At 38.5% G+C, this 20,835-nt stretch overlaps 1 protein-coding gene and 1 long non-coding RNA gene across 12 annotated transcripts in view; one reads left to right on the forward strand and one right to left on the reverse strand.

Moving 5' to 3' along the window:
* The window catches only part of MKLN1 (muskelin 1), a 331,746-nt gene that overhangs the window by 160,108 nt on the left and 150,803 nt on the right, over window positions 1–20,835 (reverse strand). For 9 of the 11 annotated variants that reach the window (XR_015723840.1, XR_015723838.1, XR_015723836.1 and 6 more), the window contains exon 1: window positions 18,950–19,104. The exons of the other annotated variants lie outside the window; for them this stretch is intronic. Coding sequence is in view for 1 of the 9 variants with exons in the window: in XM_045792630.2 (XP_045648586.1) it covers window positions 18,950–19,047 (98 nt within the window). In the remaining 8 variants the exon portion in view is untranslated. Of the gene's footprint in view, window positions 1–18,949; window positions 19,105–20,835 lie in introns of those variants that run through there. 11 annotated transcript variants of the gene reach the window in all.
* LOC123788949 (uncharacterized) overlaps window positions 19,061–20,835 on the forward strand; it is a 31,506-nt gene continuing 29,731 nt past the window's right edge. Inside the window, exon 1 of the long non-coding RNA XR_015723867.1 lies at window positions 19,061–19,342. This is a non-coding gene — a long non-coding RNA (uncharacterized LOC123788949). The remainder of the gene's footprint in view (window positions 19,343–20,835) is intronic.

The following is a 20,835-nucleotide window of genomic DNA, read 5'->3' on the forward strand; positions in this document are numbered from 1 at the left end:
TAAGCCGGAAAAAAATGCAAAGGCATAACATGTCCCTATATACACTCATCATCAAGACGTCAATTCTCTCTACATTAATTTATAAAGTGAATTACACTCAAAAATAAGTACAAGTATTTTCTGAAACTAGACCCTAAAGGTGATATAATTCACACAGATAAAGTTTCCATTAAAAAATTAAACCAGCTCAAAAACTGGAAAAAAAAAAAAAAAAGCGAAAGAGCAATAAGGGAGAACTAGACCTACCAGATGTTAAAGCATACTATGAAGTCTCTCTGATTAAAACAGTGGGGGATTTACAAATGAATAGTCATTTGGAAACAAAATAGAAAGTACTGAAATAGAAATTTATAAAATTTAATAAATGATCAAGGTAGCATCACAAATCAGTATGGGAAAACATGAAATTCATAATAAATGATGTTGCAACGACTGCATAGCTATTTAGAAACAACATTAATTACACTTGTACCTCACACTGTTTACCACGTTAAATCCCAAGTGGATCAGAAAACTAAATATAAAAACATACAAGTACTAGAAGAAAACATATAAAATGCTTTACAACTAGACAATGAGAATACACTCCCTAAATATAATTCAAAATCCAGAGGAAAAAAGGAAAACCTGACACCTTCAACTAAATAAAAATATAACTTTCGGAAACGAAAATGAAACTTTCCGTTTGCAGACAGCATGATTTGTCTACATGGAAACCACCCCTCCCACCCCACGAAAAAACTCCTAGAACTAGTGATGAGTTCGGCAGTGTTGCAGGATACCGTATCAACACACAACAGTCAACCACATTACTATATACAATGAACAAGTGGATGCCAAAATTAAAAACACAAAACCATTTATAACTGGTTCAAAAGAAATGAAATAAATATAACAAAACACGTACAGGAGGATTTCTATCTAAAAATTACAAAATGCTGGTGAAAAAAGAAAATCAAAGACAACTTAAATAAATGGAAAGACATATCATGTTCATAGACTGAAAGACTTAAAATAGTAGAGATGGCCTATGGAAAAAAACAATAGAATTGTAAAATCATAAAAGTTACAATCCCATAAATAAACTTTGAACTGGAAATAGCAGTATGAACTAGAGATACTTTTTCTTAAAAAAAAAAAAAAAAAAAAAAAGTTTCCCAGCTATGTCCCCTAAAAGGGTCTAAAAGAAATGACAATCCAGTAGGAACAGGCATTCCTAGTTTCTAATTGTGAACAATAAACATCATTCCTTCATCAAGGCATGACAGATAAAGGACATTTTGCTGTGCCAAAAAAAGCAAGAAAATAAAGACTACTGAGGTCACATCAAAGGAACACAAGAGCAAGCCTGAAGGGGTTCTCACTTGCCAAACATGGAACAATCTGGCATCAAAGAAGACTACTGACATTTTAAAAAACACAATGAATATATAAAAAGCTTAAAGCTTTAAAATGCTTTTCTTTGCTTTTCTTTTTAAAAATGAAAAAAATAGATACCTAGAGGTATATATCAACTTGTTACTCTGAAAGTTGGCCATTAAAAGAAGTAAGCATTTATCTTGAAAACTGTATTTCAGAGTAACCAAAAAGTTATAATGGATGACAGAGAATTCTATACAAAATATTCCAGCTAAGAAATGTGAAAGGAATGACAGGATTTTAAAAATTCCAATTTTGATACCTTTAATGAAATATCTTATTCTAACAATGGTTACCTTTGGATACTGAAACCATTAATGAAATGTGGATGGGAAATTAAGGAATCAAGCCGGCATTCCCAGACTTTGTATCTCCTGAAGTGATACAATACAAAGTACAGGGCACCACCTAGGGAGGAGTCTTTAAAAAAAACTGATTCCAAATCTAAGTAAGTCTTTCCATCTAATTCCCTATCTATACAAAGTATGACAGGAATCAGTCAAATGGCACTACAGAAAAGTAAATGGACATAGTCAGAATGTGGTAGCCTCTTCAGGGCAATGACCTAGTTTACTCAAGAAATCAGTGGATGAAAGAAAAATGGCAGGAGGATAGAAGAAAAGAAAATGAAAAACTATCTCTTTTTGCAGATGATAAGATTAGATATGTAGGAAACACCAAAGAACTTGTGGGAAAAAACAGTACGAAGAGAATTTTTTTTTTTTAAGATTTTATTTACTCGACAGAGACAGAGACAGCCAGCGAGAGAGGGAACACAAGCAGGGGGAGTGGGAGAGGAAGAAGCAGGCTCATAGCGGAGGAGCCTGATGTGGGGCTCGATCCCATAACGCTGGGATCACACCTTGAGCCGAAGGCAGACGCTTAACCGCTGTGCCACCCAGGCACCCCACTATGAAGAGAATTTGAAAGATTTTTTTAAAAGATTTTATTTATTGTTTGTTTGTTTGAGAGAGAGAGAGAGAGCGCACGAGCCCATAAGCAAAGGATGCTGCAGAGGGAAGGGGAGAACCTCCAGCCCTCCCTAGAGGTAGGGGTGTGGTAGCACTGGAAGCTCCAACCTTATAATCCCATAGTTGGTCCTCCTGACAACTAGCCACACCCTTTGAGTAGGGTCCCAGAGTCACCTTCATTAACATAACAAAAGACACTTTTTGCTCTTGTCACTGGACATTCTGGAGGTTGAATCAGCCAGTGGCCAATGACTTAATCCATCCTGACTATGCAATGAAGCCTCCATAAAAACCCAAAAAGACTGAGTTCAAAGAGCTTCCAGGCTGGCAAACACCTGGAGACTGGGGAGAATGGCTCATCTGAATAGGATGTGGGAGTTCCCTACCCTTTCCCCATACTTGGCCTGATGTATCTCTTCATCTTTTGATTCACATCCTTTATCGTACCCTTTAATAAACTGGTAAACGTAAGTGCTTTGCTGAATTACATTAGCCACTCTAAAGCAAATTAATTGAACCTAAGGAGGAAGTCACTGGGATCTCTATCTGCAGCTGGCTGGTAACAAAGCACAGTGTGGAGCTTCTGACTGGCCTCTGAAGTGGGGGGCAGAGGGCAGTCTTGTAGGACTGAACCGTTAACCTGTGGAATCTGATACTATATTCAGACAGACTGTGACAACTGAGTTAAATTTCTGGACACCCTGCTCGTCTCTGAGAATTATTTGGTGTTGGGAGGTGGGGGCTGGGAGAGAAACGGACTCCCTCCTCCAAACACTGAAATTGGGAACACCACCTCAAAAAGACTGGTTTTGATGAAGCAAAACACCATGTTGAAAAGACCCACGTAGCCATGAACTGAGGCCAGCCATGGCCAAAAGCTTTCACAAAACTAAATCCTACCAGCAAACACATGAGCTTGGAACCAGATTCTTCTCCAAGAAATATTACACATGAAACCCCAGCCTTGGCCAACACCTTGAATTGGAAGAGACCTGAAGCAGAGAATACATCTAAGCTATGTCTAAAATCTTGACCCTCATAAATTGTGAAATAATAAATGTGTATTGTTTGAAGCTGCTAATTTGTGGTGATTTGATATGGAGCAATCAATAACACAATGTCCTCTTCTTGATGCAAACTGAAATATTTAAGAATGAAATGATGTAACTTATATTTATCTTAAAATACACCAGAAGAAAAAAAGAGGTGGGTGCAAATAGATTTAAGGAAAAAAAAAAAGTTGGGCAAAATGTTGATAGTTGTTGAAGGTGGGAACATTTGTACTCATTTTACTCTATTGCTGCGTATGCTGGGAAAATGTTCACCAAAAGGTTTTTTTCAAAGAATGAATGAGTGTGACAGGAAATACACGAAACTCTTGGGAGTTTAGCTGTGCCGAGAAGCAGATTAATGTGAGATGTAAAAGGCAAAGATTTTTATTTCTTTTTTATTTTTTAGACAGTGTGAGTGCGGAGGGTGGGGGTGCAGAAGGAGAGAGAATCCTAAGCAGGCTCCACGCCCAGCGTGGGAGCCCAAAGCAGGGCTCAAGAGTCAGATGCTCAACGGACTGACCCATGCCGGTGCCCCTAAAAGGCAAAGATTTTTAAAGACTAGTGCAAGTGGGTCTTATGCGCTCTGAATGGAATAGGAACCAAGTGGTTGATAATGTAGGAAAGAAAAGGTAACTGAACGAACAAAATCAGAATAGGATCCAAAGTATAAGTGAAAGAATATAAAATGATCTCTCCCATTTTAAGAGACAAAAAGGAAAATGAAATACAGATAAATTTCATAATGCCTAAGTATAACATGTACATATATCACCTACATTAACAAAAAATTTATATTAAGTCAATGAAATCTAAAATTGTTTCACATTGTTAATATACTCTAGTCATGCAGAAAATATGACTGGATGTATTAAGATGTGGATTCTATGCCTACTTCATAAAAGACCTTAAGCTATTATACTCTTATTTGCCTCGTTTTTGCACTTGTAAACTAATACCTACGCTTTGAAGAGTTATTGTTAAGAATTACAGGATGTCAATGGCTCAGCAAATAGTAGGCCATGTGCTTACCATCACCCAGAGCAAAACTCAAGTTAGCTTATTATTACCAAGCACTTCAAAATGTTTGAGCCTGTAGCAATTATTTCTGAGGACTTTGGGAACACATACCTACTCACACACTCCACACAAATGAAGCATAGCAACCACTTGGGAAACAGAATGACAACAAAATAAACAAACATTCTCACACAGAAGAATGGCAGAATAGGAAACTCGCTAGCCAAAAATCAAACTGGAAAGCTAGTGGTTTGATGTCTCCAAAAACACAGGAAAATCTACTGAAACATTCACATAAAAATAGTCCTCGTCTGCTGAATATCTCAGAATGCTTGAATCAGGGGCGCCTGGGTGGCTCAGTTGGTTGAGTGTCTGCCTTCAGCTTGGGTCATGATCCCAGGGTCCTCGGACCGAGTCCCACGTTGGGCTTCCTGCTTGGCGGGGAGCCTGCTTCTCCCACTCCTCTCCGCTCATGCTCTCTCTAGCTATCTCTTGCTGTTTCTGTCTCTTAAATAAATAAAATCTTAAAAAAAAAAAAAAAAAAAGAATGCTTCATTCATCAATCTTTTCCAAAATTAAACTGGCCCTTCAGAATATATTTCAAAATTAAGAACTGCCCCATCTACCTAAAGCAAAGACCATTAAAGTTAGACATGATCTAGAAAAAGTATGCTGCTGCTTAATTATGCACATTCTTCAAACCTCAGACAAAGTAACAATATATCCACAGAGGGAAAAGATTTAAGATATCAAACTGTTTTCAAGCACCCTCAAAGGCTTCATTTACATGAAAATAATTTTACAGAAACAATCACTATCATCTTCTGATTAAATCAAGTTCTCAAAATATCTTGCTGGGCAACAATTTAGCTCACTTTGAGTTACTGTAAGCGTGATGGGGGGAACTTACTTAAAAAACTATTTTGTAATATCAACCCTTTCTTATCCTGGGCCAAAAAGACCTTAAGCATCTAATAGTCTCACTTTGTACAAAAATAAATAAAAGGCTAGAGAAAAGACCAATACAAAATTCCTAATTAATTGGTGGCAGAACTGGAATGAGAGCCAAGTCTTCTGTGCTTCTTCAGTGTCCCCTCTATACCACACTGTTTTGATTTTTTCGTGTTTTCCTTTGTACCAGATCTAACTTTTTCCTAGCTTAATGCAGTAACTCCAATTGTACTAATGGTCAGTGGTCAAACCAATGTTAATTAATCCAAATCTGTTCATTTTATGAGAATTCTCCCCTTATCACCATAACAGGTATCTCTGACCAAGACATAGTATTTTTCAAATTCTATCCCTCAGACATACTCCTGAGGATCTACAAACATTAAAAATATGTATTTAACTACTATTAAAACTAAAAAATTCAAAAGCATTATAGACCAAATATTACCATAATTAATACTACCCTCCATAAAATCTTACCTTGTTTTTATGCCACTTCTGGAGTAAAATGTCTCCCAACATCTCTATACCTGTATGAACTTCCGAAAGTGTGTCACTGACTATAACTATATGCTTTTTTAAAAATTCAGTTCTACCAAAAAAAAAAAAATTTAGTTCTACCTATGTCTGTTCATGTAAAATTCAAAAATAAATTCAAAACTAATAACATAATTAATAGCTGGATAAGGCTCAGGACCATCTGGTTTTAACACTCTCCTCAAAGATTAAGATACGTCATATGGCAAGTCACGTTATAGATCATTGTAGTACAGAATTTAAATTTGAAGTGCTTTTCTGACTTTTTAAATTATTACATTCCATAGAATGTAAGCAGTTTAATGATACAACTTTGAAAACAAGTTTATCACAGATAATCAACTTTCCTCATTCAACTTTTCAGACAACTCCCACTTACATACGCTATACACTTGGGAGTTCTCAGCCTTTCCTTTATCAAATTCAGAATGTTCATCAGCTGATAAATCAACAGTTCAAGCTACTGTGCCAGCCAACATGCCACATTCTAACATGCCCCATATGCCAGCCAACATTCGTTTCCCAAGCTCTGCCATCTTTATAGTTCAGTGCCCATTTTTATAATTTTCAAGACATTTTATTGTGTTTCTCCTATTTATAAGAATGAATTGAAAATGAAAATATAAAAGTCTACTAGCAATATTAATTCCACTGAATAATAATAAGATCAGCAGGTGATCCAAAAGAATAAAACTTCAAATACTAAGTGGACTTAACTAGCTTAAACATAAATGAAATACTGATAAAACAGTTAGAAGATCACATCAAGTGCTAAAGTATTGGTGTGCCAATTATGGATTTATTCACTCTTACCTTTAAATTCACCCTTTTTGCCTACTCTTTGAAAATAAATTTGGGCCCTTTAAGTATTTTTTCCTTTGCCAGCAGGCACAATGCTAAGCTTTGTCAGTACAGGCAGGAGAGTCATCGCAGGAAGTAAGTGGTGTTTTTGTTTCCTCTTCAGGAAGTAAGGGGTGTTTTTGTTTCCTCATTCAAGTATGATTGCCCAGAAGTCTCCCAAAGCATATAGAACGTCTCCAGCTCTTAGATCCTGCAGTACAGATGCTTCTCCGGCATCCTGCTCCTACAGTGTACATGGCTTCTCCAAAACCCAGCTCAGGAGTGAGTTGAGCAACTTCTCTCTAGCACCAAGCTCCTACATCAGATTGTATACTGCTTGTGGGTGTTTTTTTTTTTTTTTTAAGATTCTATTTTATTTATTTGACAGAGAGAGAGGCAGAGAGAGAGGGAATACAAGCAGGGGGAGGGGGAGAGGGAGAAGCAGGCTTCCCGCTGAGCAGGGAGCCCGATGTAGGGCTCGATCCCAGAATGCTGGGATCATAACCTGAGCCGAAGGCAGACGCTTAACGACTAAGCCACCCAAGCGTCCCATGCTTATGGGTATTTTTTGTCTTGACATTTACCAGACCTTTTCAAACTAATGACTTGAATCTTACTTTAGCTCAAATAAAAAGCTTCTGCACAGCAAAGAAAACAATCAACAAAACAAAACACAACCTACTGAATGTGAGAAGATACCTGCAAATGATATATCTCACAAAGAGTTAGCATCCAAAATATATAAAGAACTTACATAACTCAACACCCAATAAGTAATCCAATTAAAATGGGCAGAAGACATGAACACACATTTCTCTAAAGATATCCAGATGGTCAAAAGACACATGAAAGATGCTCAACATCGCTCATTATCAGGGAAATGCAAATCAAAACCACAATGAGATACTACTTCACACTTGTTAGAATGGCTAAAATCAAAAACGCAAGAAACAACAAGTGTTGGTGAAGATATGGAGAAAAAGGAACCCTTGTGCACTGTTGGTAGAAATGCAAACTAATGTAGCCATTGTGGAAAACAGTAAGGAGGTTCCTCAAAAAATTAAAACTAGAAATACACTACAATCCAGTAATCACAGTACTGGGTATTCACCCAAAGAATATGAAAACACTAATTCAAAAGGATACTTGCACCCCTATGTTTATTGCAGCATTATTTACAACAGCCAAATTATGGAAGCAGCCCAAGTGTCTATCAATAGATGAATGGATAAAGAAGATGTGGTATATGTATGCAATTGAATATTATTTGGCCATAAAAAAGAATGAAATCTTAAGATTTGCAACAACATGGATAGATCTACAGAGTATAATGCTGAGTGAAGTCAGTCAAAGACAAATACCATATCATTTCACCCATACATGGAATTTAAGAAACAAAACTAATGAACAAAGGAGGGGAAAAAGAAGACAAACCAAAAAACACACTTAACTGTACAGAACAAACTGATGGTTACCAGAGGGGAGGTTGGGGGGGGTGGTGAAACAGATTAACAGTACACTTATCTTGAGCTCTGAGTAATATATGGAATTGTTTAATCGTTATACTGTACACCTGAAACAAATATAACACTGTATATTAATTACACTGGAACCAATATTTTAAAAATAAAACAAAAAAATAAGGGAAGATAAAGGACTAGCTATACTGTCACAGAAAGTTCTCAGAGCAATAAACTTAAAGTCAAGCTATTTGCTGTCTAATTCCAGATGGCCATTTTCCTTACAAGGATTCAACTCATATGCATTAATGAGTTTCTTAATACTACTTCAATAACAGGAAATAAGAACCAACCAACAGCTGGTAGTTTCTCAAACAGTTAAGCATAGCTACCATATAACCCAGAAATTCCATTCTTAGGTATTTACCCAAGAGAAATAAAAACATACCACACAAAAACTTATAAACAAAGGTTTATGGCATTATTCATAATAACTAAAAAGTGAACACAATCCAAATGTCCATCTACTACTGAATGGGTAAACAAAATGTGGTGTATAAATAGAATACTATCCACCATAAAAAGGATGTAGTACTGATACATGCTACAAAAACGGGTGAGCCTTGAAAACAGTATGCTAAGTGAAAGAAGCCAATCACAAAAGACTATATATGATTTCATTTATATGAAATGCCTGGAAAAGGCAAATCTATAGAGACAGAAATTAGATTAGTGCCTAGAAATGGAAAAGTAAGCAAATAATGGCTAAAGGGTACAGTTTTCTTTTTGAGACTATAGACATGTTCTAAAGTTGAATGCAGTAGTGGTCATAACTATCTGTGAACATAGTAAAAACCATTAAATTACACACTTTTCTTTTTTTTAAGATTTTATTTATTTGTCAGAGGGAGGGCAAGAGAGAGAGAGAACAAGCAGGGGAAGCAGCAGGCAGAGGGAGAAGCAGGCTCCCCACTGACCAAGGAGCCTAATGCAGGACTAGATCCCAGGACCCTGGGATCATGACCTGAGCTGAAGGCAGACGCTTAACCAACTGAACCACCCAGGCGTTCCTAAATTATACGCTTTAAATAGTCAAACTGTATGGTCTGGGAACTACCAAACCAAAAACACTGTTATATAAAAAAGTCAACTAACAAATACTTATATTCAAGGAATCCTAAGACTAATCAAAATATTGGTAATATACTCTAAAGCTATTAAAAACTATTAGGTTGGGGCACTTGGGTGGTTCCTTCAGTTAAGCATCTGCCTTCAGCTCAGGTCATGATCCTAAAGTCCTGGGATCCAGTCCCACATCGGTCTCCCTGCTCAGCGGGGAGTCTGCTTCTCCCTCTGCCCCTCACCCCGCTCGTGCTCTTTCTCTCTCTCCCTCTCTCTCAAATAAATAAAGTCTTCTAAAAAAATTATAAATAACTTCATAATAAAATCTTTATAAAACTCCAAGATAGATAAAAAGTTTTCTATTGTTGAAGTTGTTCCAAATATAACACCTCCCAGCCAAGATATTTCACTTAACATATTCTCAGAAGTTGTTAAAAACTATGCAAATTTATAGCATAGGTTTAAATATTACCATTTGGTAGTTTGAACATGGCCAGGATATGACGCCTTCTAGCCCCAGATCAAAATTGCATTAAAGAGAGAAAACAGCCAAAATGCCGAGTTAATCCAGCCATTTGTTCATTTAATAAACACTATCCCAGGAACACCTGGCGGCTCAGTCAGCTGAACATCTGACTCTGATTTTGCCTCAGGTCATGATCTCAGGGTCCAGAGACTGAGCTTCATGTCAGGCTACATGCTCAGTGGGGAGTCTGCTTCTCACCCTCTCCCCCTGCTTGTGCTCTCTCTCTCTCTCCCTCAAATGAATAAATAAATACTAAAAAAAATAAGCATGTCAGATACAATGATGAGGGAAGAAAAATTCCACAGTTCCTATGAAGCTTGCAGTCTACTTGGGGGGATAGCTATTAATCAAGAAATCATACAAATAGGGACGCCTGGGTGGCTCATCAGTTAAGCCTCTGCCTTCCGCTCAGGTCATGATCCCAGGGTCCTGAGATGGAGTCTCGCATGGGGCTTCTTGCTCAGCAGGGAGCCTGTTTCTCTCTCTGCCTGCCACTGCCCCTGCTTGTGTTCTCACCCTCTCACTTGCTTGTTCTCTGACAAGTAAATAAATTTTAAAAATCTTGAAAAAAAAAAAGAAATCATACAAATAAATGCATAGTTATAAACTGTATAAAGTGATATTTGAGAAAGGTACACATTTGTATAAAAGCATTTAATTACTAGGGCAGAAGAAGGAGTACCAGACTATTGGGGGGAACGGAGGTAAGACAGGTGACACTTTAGCTGACAGCTGCAGAGTAAGTAGGAGTTAGGTTTTAGGGCTCTTCTGATCACACTACTTAAAACAAAAGGGAAAAGGGAAGAAAGGGGATAATGAGTGGAAGGGGAAAGGGGACATTATCCAAGGATGCCTGAAATAAGTTAGCATTTCTATTCATACAAAACAACATGCCTTAACAACAAATATTTAGGTGATGACGATAAATAACAGTCATACTAAAGTAACACAAGGATATTTTAAAAGTACTAAATCACAATATTTACAAACCAAAAAATTTGCATTAGACCATAGTATCGTCTCTCTAAACAATGTCTTCACATAAATATAACATTCCCATGAACTTTTTTTAAAAGATTTTATTTATTTATTTGACAGAGAGAGAGCACAAGCAGGGGGAGCAGGAGAGGGAGACGGAGAAGCAGACTCCCTGCTGAGCAGAGAGCCCAAAGCAGGGCTTGATCCCAGGACGCCAGGATCATTACCTGAGCTAGAGGCAGACCCTTAACTGACTGAGCCACCCAGGTGCCAGTTTTAATAAAAAGGTAGATAATATAAAAAGCACATTACAGAAAGGGAAACAACTATATACTTATGACAAAGATTAAACTCTCAATTTCTGGACTTCATAAACTATTAAGTCTCAAAAGAGATTTTCTAATCACCAACAAAACCAAAAATAAAATCTCATTTTAACTCTTAGTCAATAAGTATTTAAACAATTGCTAACAAATAATATGATTTATATTTCATAATTTTTCCCATCAGGGATTAGGAATAAGCAGTTAAGATGTCAAAAGGCAAAATGAGGGAAAACAGTAAAAAAATCTTGAGCTCAAAGGTTAGGTTAATACATTAATATAATCATGAGGAATTCATAAGCCTACCAGATACAACAATCTAATCCATAAGAACTACACACAATGATTTCTGCTTCTAGATGTGACGTGATAGCCTGTAGCAGATTAACATTCCCTCTTAAAACTAAAAAAGCTGTATAAAATAAAAAAGATGAAAAAGTTCTTAATGTATCAGAGACTTTCTGAGGCAGCTAGAACCTGAGATCCCAAAGAACTCATTAAAGGGAGCCCCACATTCTACACAGGACATTCCACCTATTTCTTTAATGGCGTAGGGAAAGGGGCTGGGAAAGGACAGTCACTAAAAGGCAGAAAAGTCAGCAGAACTTTTGGCAATTTTCATGTGGCCAGGAAGACAAAACTTGGTTGGTGGGTCTTGCCATGATACCCAGGACTTAAGGGGCCAAGATCCCATAGTGAAAGGAGGCACACAAGAACAAACCTGATTTTCCCTTTAAGACATCTGCCAAGTCTTAAACTACACAGAGCAGAGGCTAAGAAGTCTGCAGAAAGCAAAAGAAAAGCAAAGAGGAGCTTTTAGGACTCTCATGCTGAAGAGACAAAAGCAGGAGACCCTAGAAACAAGGACTCTCAGCCGGCTTCCCTGAAGGACAAGCAAAGGTGGGCAAACTACAGGTTTATAAAACCGAAAACTGAGCTTCAAGTCAGTTCAGTTCTTGACTGAAGTATTCCATCTGCCTGCCAGAAGACAGGTGAATCTTCTCTAAAGAAATAGATCACTAGGTACTTAACTGTAATTTGTACTTGTATCTAAAATTCTGCATATAATGTCTGGCATTTAACCAAAAATTACCCCCCAAAATGGTGGTGGTCGTAATAGTAGTAGTAATAATACCAATTATCATTATATAACATATAACTATATATAATTATATGTAATTATTATTATATTACCAGACACACCAAGATACTTAACCAAAAAGAAAAAAGACAACAGAAATAGATCTACAGGTGATCCAGATATTAGTTTTCAGACACACACTTTTTTTTTTTAAGATTTTATTTATTTATTTGACAGAGAGAGAGACAGCCAGCGAGAGAAGGAACACAAGCAGGGGGAGTGGGAGAGGAAGAAGCAGGCTCCCAGCGGAGGAGCCTGATGTGGGACTCGATCCCAGGACTCCGGGATCACGCCCCTGGGCCGAAGGCAGACGCTTAACGACTGAGCCACCCAGGCGCCCTCAGACACACACTTTAAAATTACTTGATTGACAGGTTCAAGAAAATGAATGAGAGGGGCACCTGGGTGGCTCAGTAAGTTAAGCGATTGACTCCGATTTTAGCTCAGGTCGTGGTCTCAGGGTTGTGAAATGGAGCCCCTACTTGGGATGGGGTCTGGTTGGGAGTCTCTTCTCCCTCTGCCCGCACCCACCTCTGCTTGTGTGCATGCTCAATCTAAAAATAAATAAATAAAGCTTTAAAAAAAAAAGTGACAATATGGATATTTTCACCAAAAAAATTAGAATCTGTTTTAAAAGAATCATATAAAAATTCTAGCACTAAAAAATGCTATAGCTGAAGTCAAGAAAAAAAAATAGATGGGGTTAAAAGCAAATTGGATATGGCTGAATAGAGAATTGGTAAACTGGAACACAAATAAGTAAAACCTATCCAGAATGGAATAAGGAGAGAAAAAAACGATAGAAAAGACAGGGAAAAGCATAAGGGACATGGGGGTATGACAAAAGGTAAAATATAGATTTAATTGGACTCACAGAGGGAAGGAAAAAAAGAATGGGGCAGAAGCAATATTTGAAGAATATCAAAATTTTTTTCAGAACTGATGAGAAAGTCATGCTACAGATTCATGAGAGTTCAAAAACCACAGAGTAAATACAAAGAAAGCCATTCTTAAGTGTTAACATCTACATCTCTAAAACGAAAATCTGGAAATCCCTCATATTTCCAAAGATGATTTTTGAAAAACTGAAATACAGCAGTAAGGTCACCACAAACAGCTGATATGTATCTTATCTACATGTAAAAGCATCACAAAGTCCCTGCAGCAGGCTCCAAATCATTTATTCAAAACCTACTATATTTACCTAGAAATTAATGCAAATGATAGAGCCATCTGCCTATCTGGAAAAAAACATTAACAGAATATAAAACCTCCTAGAATTTGATCAAAGATAAAAACTATTTCTACATAAAAGGAAACCGATGATGCTCAGAGAAGAATCATAACTTGCTAAAAGTCACACAAAGATACAATTCTAGGAGTCAGCTCTGCAGACTGAATCTCTAGTCCTCCACCTACCTCATATTCCTTTCCTCTATCCTGAGTATCTTTATTTTTCTAAAGTTCTAAGATTATCAGACTGAAAATATCAAACTTTCAGTGGCCAGTGACATTCCTAAGCCATGCCAGTGTCTAATTTCAGTTTAAGGAAAGAGGAGGAAAGGAGAGTAAGGAAAAACATCACAGTCTCCAGTCTCCAGGGGGTGGAATATCTCCAAACCAGTGATTCAAATTCATGGGTTTGCAGAAGTCTATGGGATTGTAACAAATTCTCAAATTCATATGCACAATGATTTTGTCTATGGACCAAATAAATAATAAACCCCACAAATGTGTTCTATTTTTCAAATGTATGTGATTAATGAAATAAAAATTCATTTAAAAACCAAAATAAAGGGAGAGGGAGGAAGAAAAAGGAATTATTAGGAGCAATGTCACTTTTGAATTATATAAGCATTGTTCAGATGTCTCTAAGGACCTATCTCACCAAAACTCCATTCTTAATCCCAAATTGCTAAGGATAATGCCAAAATAAACTCACAGTACATAGAAAGTTCCCTACACAGATGGTAGGAAAACAGATGGATACTTTAAATACAACAATTCAACACCTAGGAACTCATCATAAATAAGTTCAAAATTTGTTTCTCTAAGGCAAACAGTCTCACTCAAAATGGCCGAAGAACAACAAAAACAAACAACAAAACAAAGGCAGAAAGCCTAGAAGTCCAATAATGGGAGACCAATTAAATAAAATGCCATAAAATCATCACCTAGATTATAATGCATCATTAACAAATGATGTAGAGGAATATTTAGTAATGAGGAAATATTTATTATATAATGAGAAAAAAAATACATAACAGCAAAAAGAGGACAAAATCAAAATGAAAAATATAGTTACAACAAAATATCTGGAATAATATATATCAAAGGGTGATTAGTTATCTTTGGATGGTGGTATTAAGGATAATTTATATTTTGTTATGGTCTATATTTTGCAAATATTCCACAATAAACTTCGGGTGCTTTTTTGCAAGCAGAAAAAATATTCATTTTTAAATGTGAAATTTTAAGATAGTTGAAACAGGTTCATTTCCTATCCTGGTTGTGAAATCATATCACTTTTACTGTGAACTATGAATCACATGTTAACACAAGGTTCAACTTTAAGGGTCTGATTTTATGTAATAAGGAAGACTAATAGAAAAAAGGTAAACACACTTAAAAATGTATCAAATTTAACAATCTACTTAAGTCTTTCAATGACATGGAAACTAGAATCATTCCGTATCAGTGAAATTATCTAATGTGTAAAAAACTTTCAAAGGTCTTTGCAGTTTTCATATTAATACATTAAAACCTTAAATGTCAAGACAAAATATATCTAAATATTGCTCTCTTTCTTTAAACTTACAGCACTTCTCATCTGTACTCACAATTAGGCACATACTATAGACATGTAAAATACTGAAGCAGCTTTGGTAACATAAGTCAGAAGGCCAAGATCAGGATACTATCTCCTACCCTTTCAACTCTTGGACCTGGGCAAACTAATTTCTCTCTCTGAACTTCAGTTTCCCTAGCTGTAAAATAGAATAACATTTATTGCAAAGTGTTTGTGAAGTCTAAATCAAAAAATACATGCTAAGTGCTAAGCATAGTGCCCCAAGAACAGAAGGTACTTAATAAATGGTAGTTGTTACTAGAGGTAAATGTAACAGCTTGTAAGTCACAGAACTTGCCAGACCGTCTGAAAACTATATGACAAGTTACTTAGCCTGTACAGACCTCAGTTTCCTCATCTGCAAAAACGAAAAACAAACAACTCATCTTGCTGGTTTGTTCTAAGGATTAAGCAAAATTATATAGATAAATCACCTTGCTTAAAACAGGTGCTCAATAAAGCATAGTTGGTACCACTATTAGTTAGCTACATCAAGAAACATTTAAATATAGAGATTAGCAGGTTATAAAATATTTTTACATATAAACTCCCATGTAATTTTAACAATTAATCATCATTTAAATGTCTTTCTCTGGGACACCTGGGTGACGACTCAGGTCATGATTCTCAGGGCCCTGGGATTGAGTCTCCCATCAGGCTCCTTGCTCAGCAGGGAGTCTGCTTCTCCCTCTGTTTGCTGCTCCCCCTGCTTGTTCTCTCTTTCTCTCTCTGACAAATAGAATCTTTAAAAAAATGTGTATCTCTTAATTCCCAAAATAAGTATAAATTTCAGAAAAATGTAAAATATGGTAAACTTGTTAAGCACACTGAAAACAAAAGGCCACTTTGTTAGTTTCAAAATAAATACGTGCTATCTATAACTAGATCTGCTTTAATACTTTTAAGGTCCAAATAAATCTAAAAGGACTAGAAGGAAAAAAATGGTTTTTTTCTGCCTTTGGGAGAAGGAAAATTCTAGTCCTTAAGAAGAAAAGAGATATCTGAATTTTTCCATTTTTTTCATGACTTCACATGTTTTTACACAACTAAAATTTAAGTGCTTTAATATGAGAACTCTTATCCAATCTCTGAATTCCTGTCTCTACTTTTGTGCAAAAGCAGAACAGCACCTTTAAGACTATGGAAGGTGAAGCCAGACGGCCTAGGTTGAAATCCTGACTAGCTATGCGACCTGAGGCAAGTTTTAATCTCTCCATGCCCAGTTCCTCATCTGGAAAATAGAAATTCTTCACACAATTGTGAGGATTAAATGAGTTAATACACATTAAATGTTCACAGAAGAGCCTACCATATGGAAGGCACATTATAAGTGTTTCCCATTGTTACTGCTTTATTATTCCCCCCTCAAAATGCCTAAATCTGTGATTCTTGAAATCAATAAATATCTGCTACCCAGCAGATGATTCCAACAAATGGCTTTACTTAAAATTAGACCAGCTTAGGAAGTACCTAACATGACTGTCACAGCAGTAAAGATACAGCAACTGCTATTAAAGAGGATTTTAGGGCAAAAGCAAGGAAAGTCATTCCCTTTTTTACATTTCCTATTATACAAAGCTGTAACATCCTTACTTGCTAATAGAAGTTCAGTACCAAGAGAGTTTTACAATTTAGGCAAGGCACACATTAATACAGCAGACACAAAATTCTCAAACTCAACCTCCACAGTACTCAACTATATTCCTTCAAAGAAAAAGTTCCAATTACTCTTCTGTTTTAATAGTTTAGTACTTTAAAATAAAAACTATTCGGCATAAGACAGCAGAATATCATAAGGCTTAAATACGACACTGTAAATAAAAGTGTTTGAAAGTTAAATATGCATTAAATACTAATTTATGAACATATCTGAGAGAATTATAACAATAGATTTCTCCAATTTCAAACAACTGCCTTCTAACCAAAACTAGTATTCCGTTCCGTCCACTTCAAATCTTGGGTCAGGATAATGAGATGTAAGTCAGAGTAAAGCTGCCATTCCACTAAATCATTTCCTGCTTGAAATGTACTCTTCCCTTTTTATTCATAACTGAGATGGGACTTCTAATATCCAAGTCCTGCCCCTACACCGGAAGTTTAAGGAGTAAAATCCTGGGAGTAGACCAACTTAAGACCAGAAAAACTTCTGTTATTAGAAAACTTCTTTGAAGTTATTAGATCAAAGGATGCCACCCCAATTCCCTACTGTCTGTGATCCTAACCTGGGTATAGAAAAATGCTAATTGTCTCCAGATTCAAGAATTTGTTAGCCTCAAAAATCAGAAGTACCTGGGCCACATTTAAACTCCAGTTGAGGGTTAGAATGTTTACCTGGCTCACTCTCAAATGAAAAGTTGTAATCCAACATCAATCAGGCCATGCAGTAGCCATCAATAGGCCACACAGGCCAGATCTGACCACAAGTCACTTGGCACCCTTCACTGAAGCAAACCCTACTGAAGGCCTGACTGCCAACCCTTGACCTGGTGAATAGGACAATGGGCTAGCAGTCAAGAGAGTTATAGATTCTTCTAGTCACAGATCAATTTTGAGATTCTTGACTGAAGAAATCAAATTTGAGAAAATGTAAAGAATTTCTGAAATACAGATGAAAAATTCTGAGTATGCTTCACAGATCTAGTTACTTTATTTGTTCAGTAACATAAAAGATATATTATTTGCAACTTGTTTTGTTCATAAAATCATTCCTGGCCTTGTGAAATGATGGTCCGGGGGACAACTAGCACTTTTCTTCAGGGTCTGCCCAGATCTTTAAGCTTCACTAAGCCAGCTTCTCTATGTGTAAAACTGGAGTTTCATGTTCTTCCCTCAAAGATAAGCTAAAGATAAATAAATACTGTATGAAAGTACTTTCAGCATTTCAGAAGGAATTTATTACCAAAACAAAAACAAAAACAAAACAAAAACAAAACCATATGGTAGTAATGCAATGGAACTCGTTTTAACCCCAAATCGGGGATTCAGACCAAACCAGTGTTGGAAGTCAAATTCATTAAAGTCAGACTTTTCTGTCTATAATTGAGATTCTGGGCTGGGAAACTGGTCCGTATTTATATAAATCCATGTTCTGAGCCATAATACAATGGAACACTTCTGCAATGTCCCAGCCCACCCCCTATCTTTTTCAGAACTACCAGCCGGAAAAGACAACCCTCTGCAAATCCTACAAATCCTCCCCACTTGCGAGGATTCGGATGGATCCTACAACTTTTCAGCCTTTCGTGACTTCTACCACTCCTCTGGAGCTAATCACTTCTAATGACCCCACTCAGGAACAATCACTCCTCTGCTCCGCTTTACACTTTGTCTCGGCTGAGCCGTCCCCCATCTCCGACAGCTCCGACGACCTTAGACGTCTTCACCAGTTTGCCAGACATCGGGATCTCAAAAGCTCCGGTTCCGCGCCCCACGTTCCTGAGCCAGCCGCCCCCCAAGCTCTCTCCAACCCCCAAATCCCGGGCACATCATCACCGGGCTCCCGGTTGTCCTACGCGCTCCAGATCCGCGGCACACCTCACCCCATCCCCCCGAACCCCGCTCTCTGGACCCTAACTCCTCCTTGAGACGAGGGGCGGGGGGAGAGGGCAAAGCTCTCCGCGGCTGAACTGAGACTCCGGAGGCCAGGCGTCCCCCTACCAGGCCCCGCCTGGGCCTCTCTCCTCGACTGCCCTCCACTGCCCCCCTGGCCCAGCCGTGCTTATACCGAAGAGTAGGGCAGCACGAGCCCAGGGCCCAGCACTTACTCGGGAAGGTAAGTGGAGGAGAAGGAGCTCCACTTGTGTAGCGCGTAGGGAAGAAGCCGGCACTCGGGCCCCGCAGCTACAGCCCCGCCAGCCGCCATCTTGTCAGCACCGAAGCGGCCGCCACCGACCGCCGGCCGCGCCGGGAGGAGGGGAGGGGCGTGGCCTGCTCTTAAAGGGGCCGCGGCCTGACGGGCAGTGCGCTCTCCCTGTCTGGGGTCTCGCCGGCTGCGTGGACCGCTGAGGCGCGCGCGGATCCTCAGTTCTCTCCCAGAGTTTCCGTCGCCTAATGCTCCTTAGTAGATTGACCGAAATTGGGACTGGACTGTAGCCCCTGAGGGCTGGCCTGAGAGGCTTGGAGGGGAGTGGCGCAAAGGACTTTTCCTACAAGCTGAGGTAAGGAAAAAGCCAAGAATGTTATGAAAAGAAAGAAATTGTAGTCAGGAGGCTGGAAGGGAAATTGAGAAGATGGACTTGGGAGAAGGGACGTCTTTGCGACTTTGGAAACCGCTGCCGTCTCCCGTGTGTCAGTCCTTTCAGGCAACAGCACTGAAAGGGAGCTGGCGTGGAAGAGCTCCTAGCATCCTTTCCCTCTGCCGTGGTCGTGGTTTTAAATGTCTTGCCCCGCGTGCCCAAGTCACATGGAGACAGGAAAAGGAAATGCTCCTGTGTCCTCTCACCCTGTCCTGTTTGCACTTTGCGATGCCCTTCCTTGTAAACGTTTGTGGCGAGCGCTCTCACACCAATCGGAGGACTAGGCTTGCTCAGTCATGCTATTGTCCCACAGACCAGAAAAAAACCTTAAGGAGTTGGGAAAGCCGTGTGTCATCGGTTTTTACCAGTTGTGAAATCTGACCACTTCTAGCTCGGCAATTTCGCCCCAAAGTTCAGACAGAACAGAGTTGTAAGAAAACGACCCGAGAGGGAATACCAGCCTCGTGCTCTGAATGCCATATGGGCATCACACCAGCTTCTTATCAAAAAAAGGAACATTTGCTCCGAATATCTGGCAGCTTTAGATAATGCTCCCATCAGGTACCCGTTTGTCAGGTTATGCACCCTTAGTTCTTGGCTTAGCCCCTGCAGTTACCAGAGTACTCCTTACTCACTAGAAAAGGTGCTACCCTGAAAAGCCGTGACAGTGTCTTCATCTCCACCTGACCCACGGAAAAACTCATGCAAAGAGTTTCTCAGTGAATGACCAAGTGAGTTGAAACACCTCAATAGTCTCTTCCCTTTCTAATCATTAAGCTGCCCAAACCGCCTCAAATCTTTTCCCGACCTCCTGTCACCTTAGGGGAAAACTCAGTAGTGGCCTTTGCTGGCATAGCAGATCAAGAATGCCAAAAAGGGGGCGCCTGGCTGGCTCAGTCAAGAGAGCATCCATTTTTGATCTCCGGGTTGTGAGTTCGAGCCCCACGTGGGGTGTAGAGATTACTTCAAAATAAATAAATAAATATCTTTGGGGGAAAAAAACCCACAATATGATTACTTCTAAAATCACATGCGCTTTGGGTGTTGCAGCATGTTGGAAAAGTATTTGTTCCTTGAGGGAATGCTGTGACCCCAGTGACTTAAGTTGGGAGTCTAGAGACAAAGGGAGAGGCCAGGGAAGTTTAGTCCCAACGATGCTTAGTGGTTAATTTTCAGGGAAAGAGATACTTTAAGGGGAAAAGATTAAGTGGTGACTCAGTTGCATCAGTTAGGGGCCCCGAATTTGCTAACTACACCTCTTACCCTAATGTAAGTAGAGCCTTTGTTCTTTTCCAGACATAGAGTTATGGTTTCTGAATGATCCTTTTATTTTTTTTTAAGATTTTATATATTTATTTGAGAGGGGGTGAGGTGCAGAAGGAGAGGGAGAGAGAGAATCTCAAGCAGACTCTGTG

The sequence above is a fragment of the Ursus americanus genome, chromosome 3 (genome assembly GCF_024610735.1).
Source record: "Ursus americanus isolate L20-20 chromosome 3, mUrsAme1.1.p, whole genome shotgun sequence".
NCBI classification, from domain to species: domain Eukaryota; kingdom Metazoa; phylum Chordata; class Mammalia; order Carnivora; family Ursidae; genus Ursus; species Ursus americanus.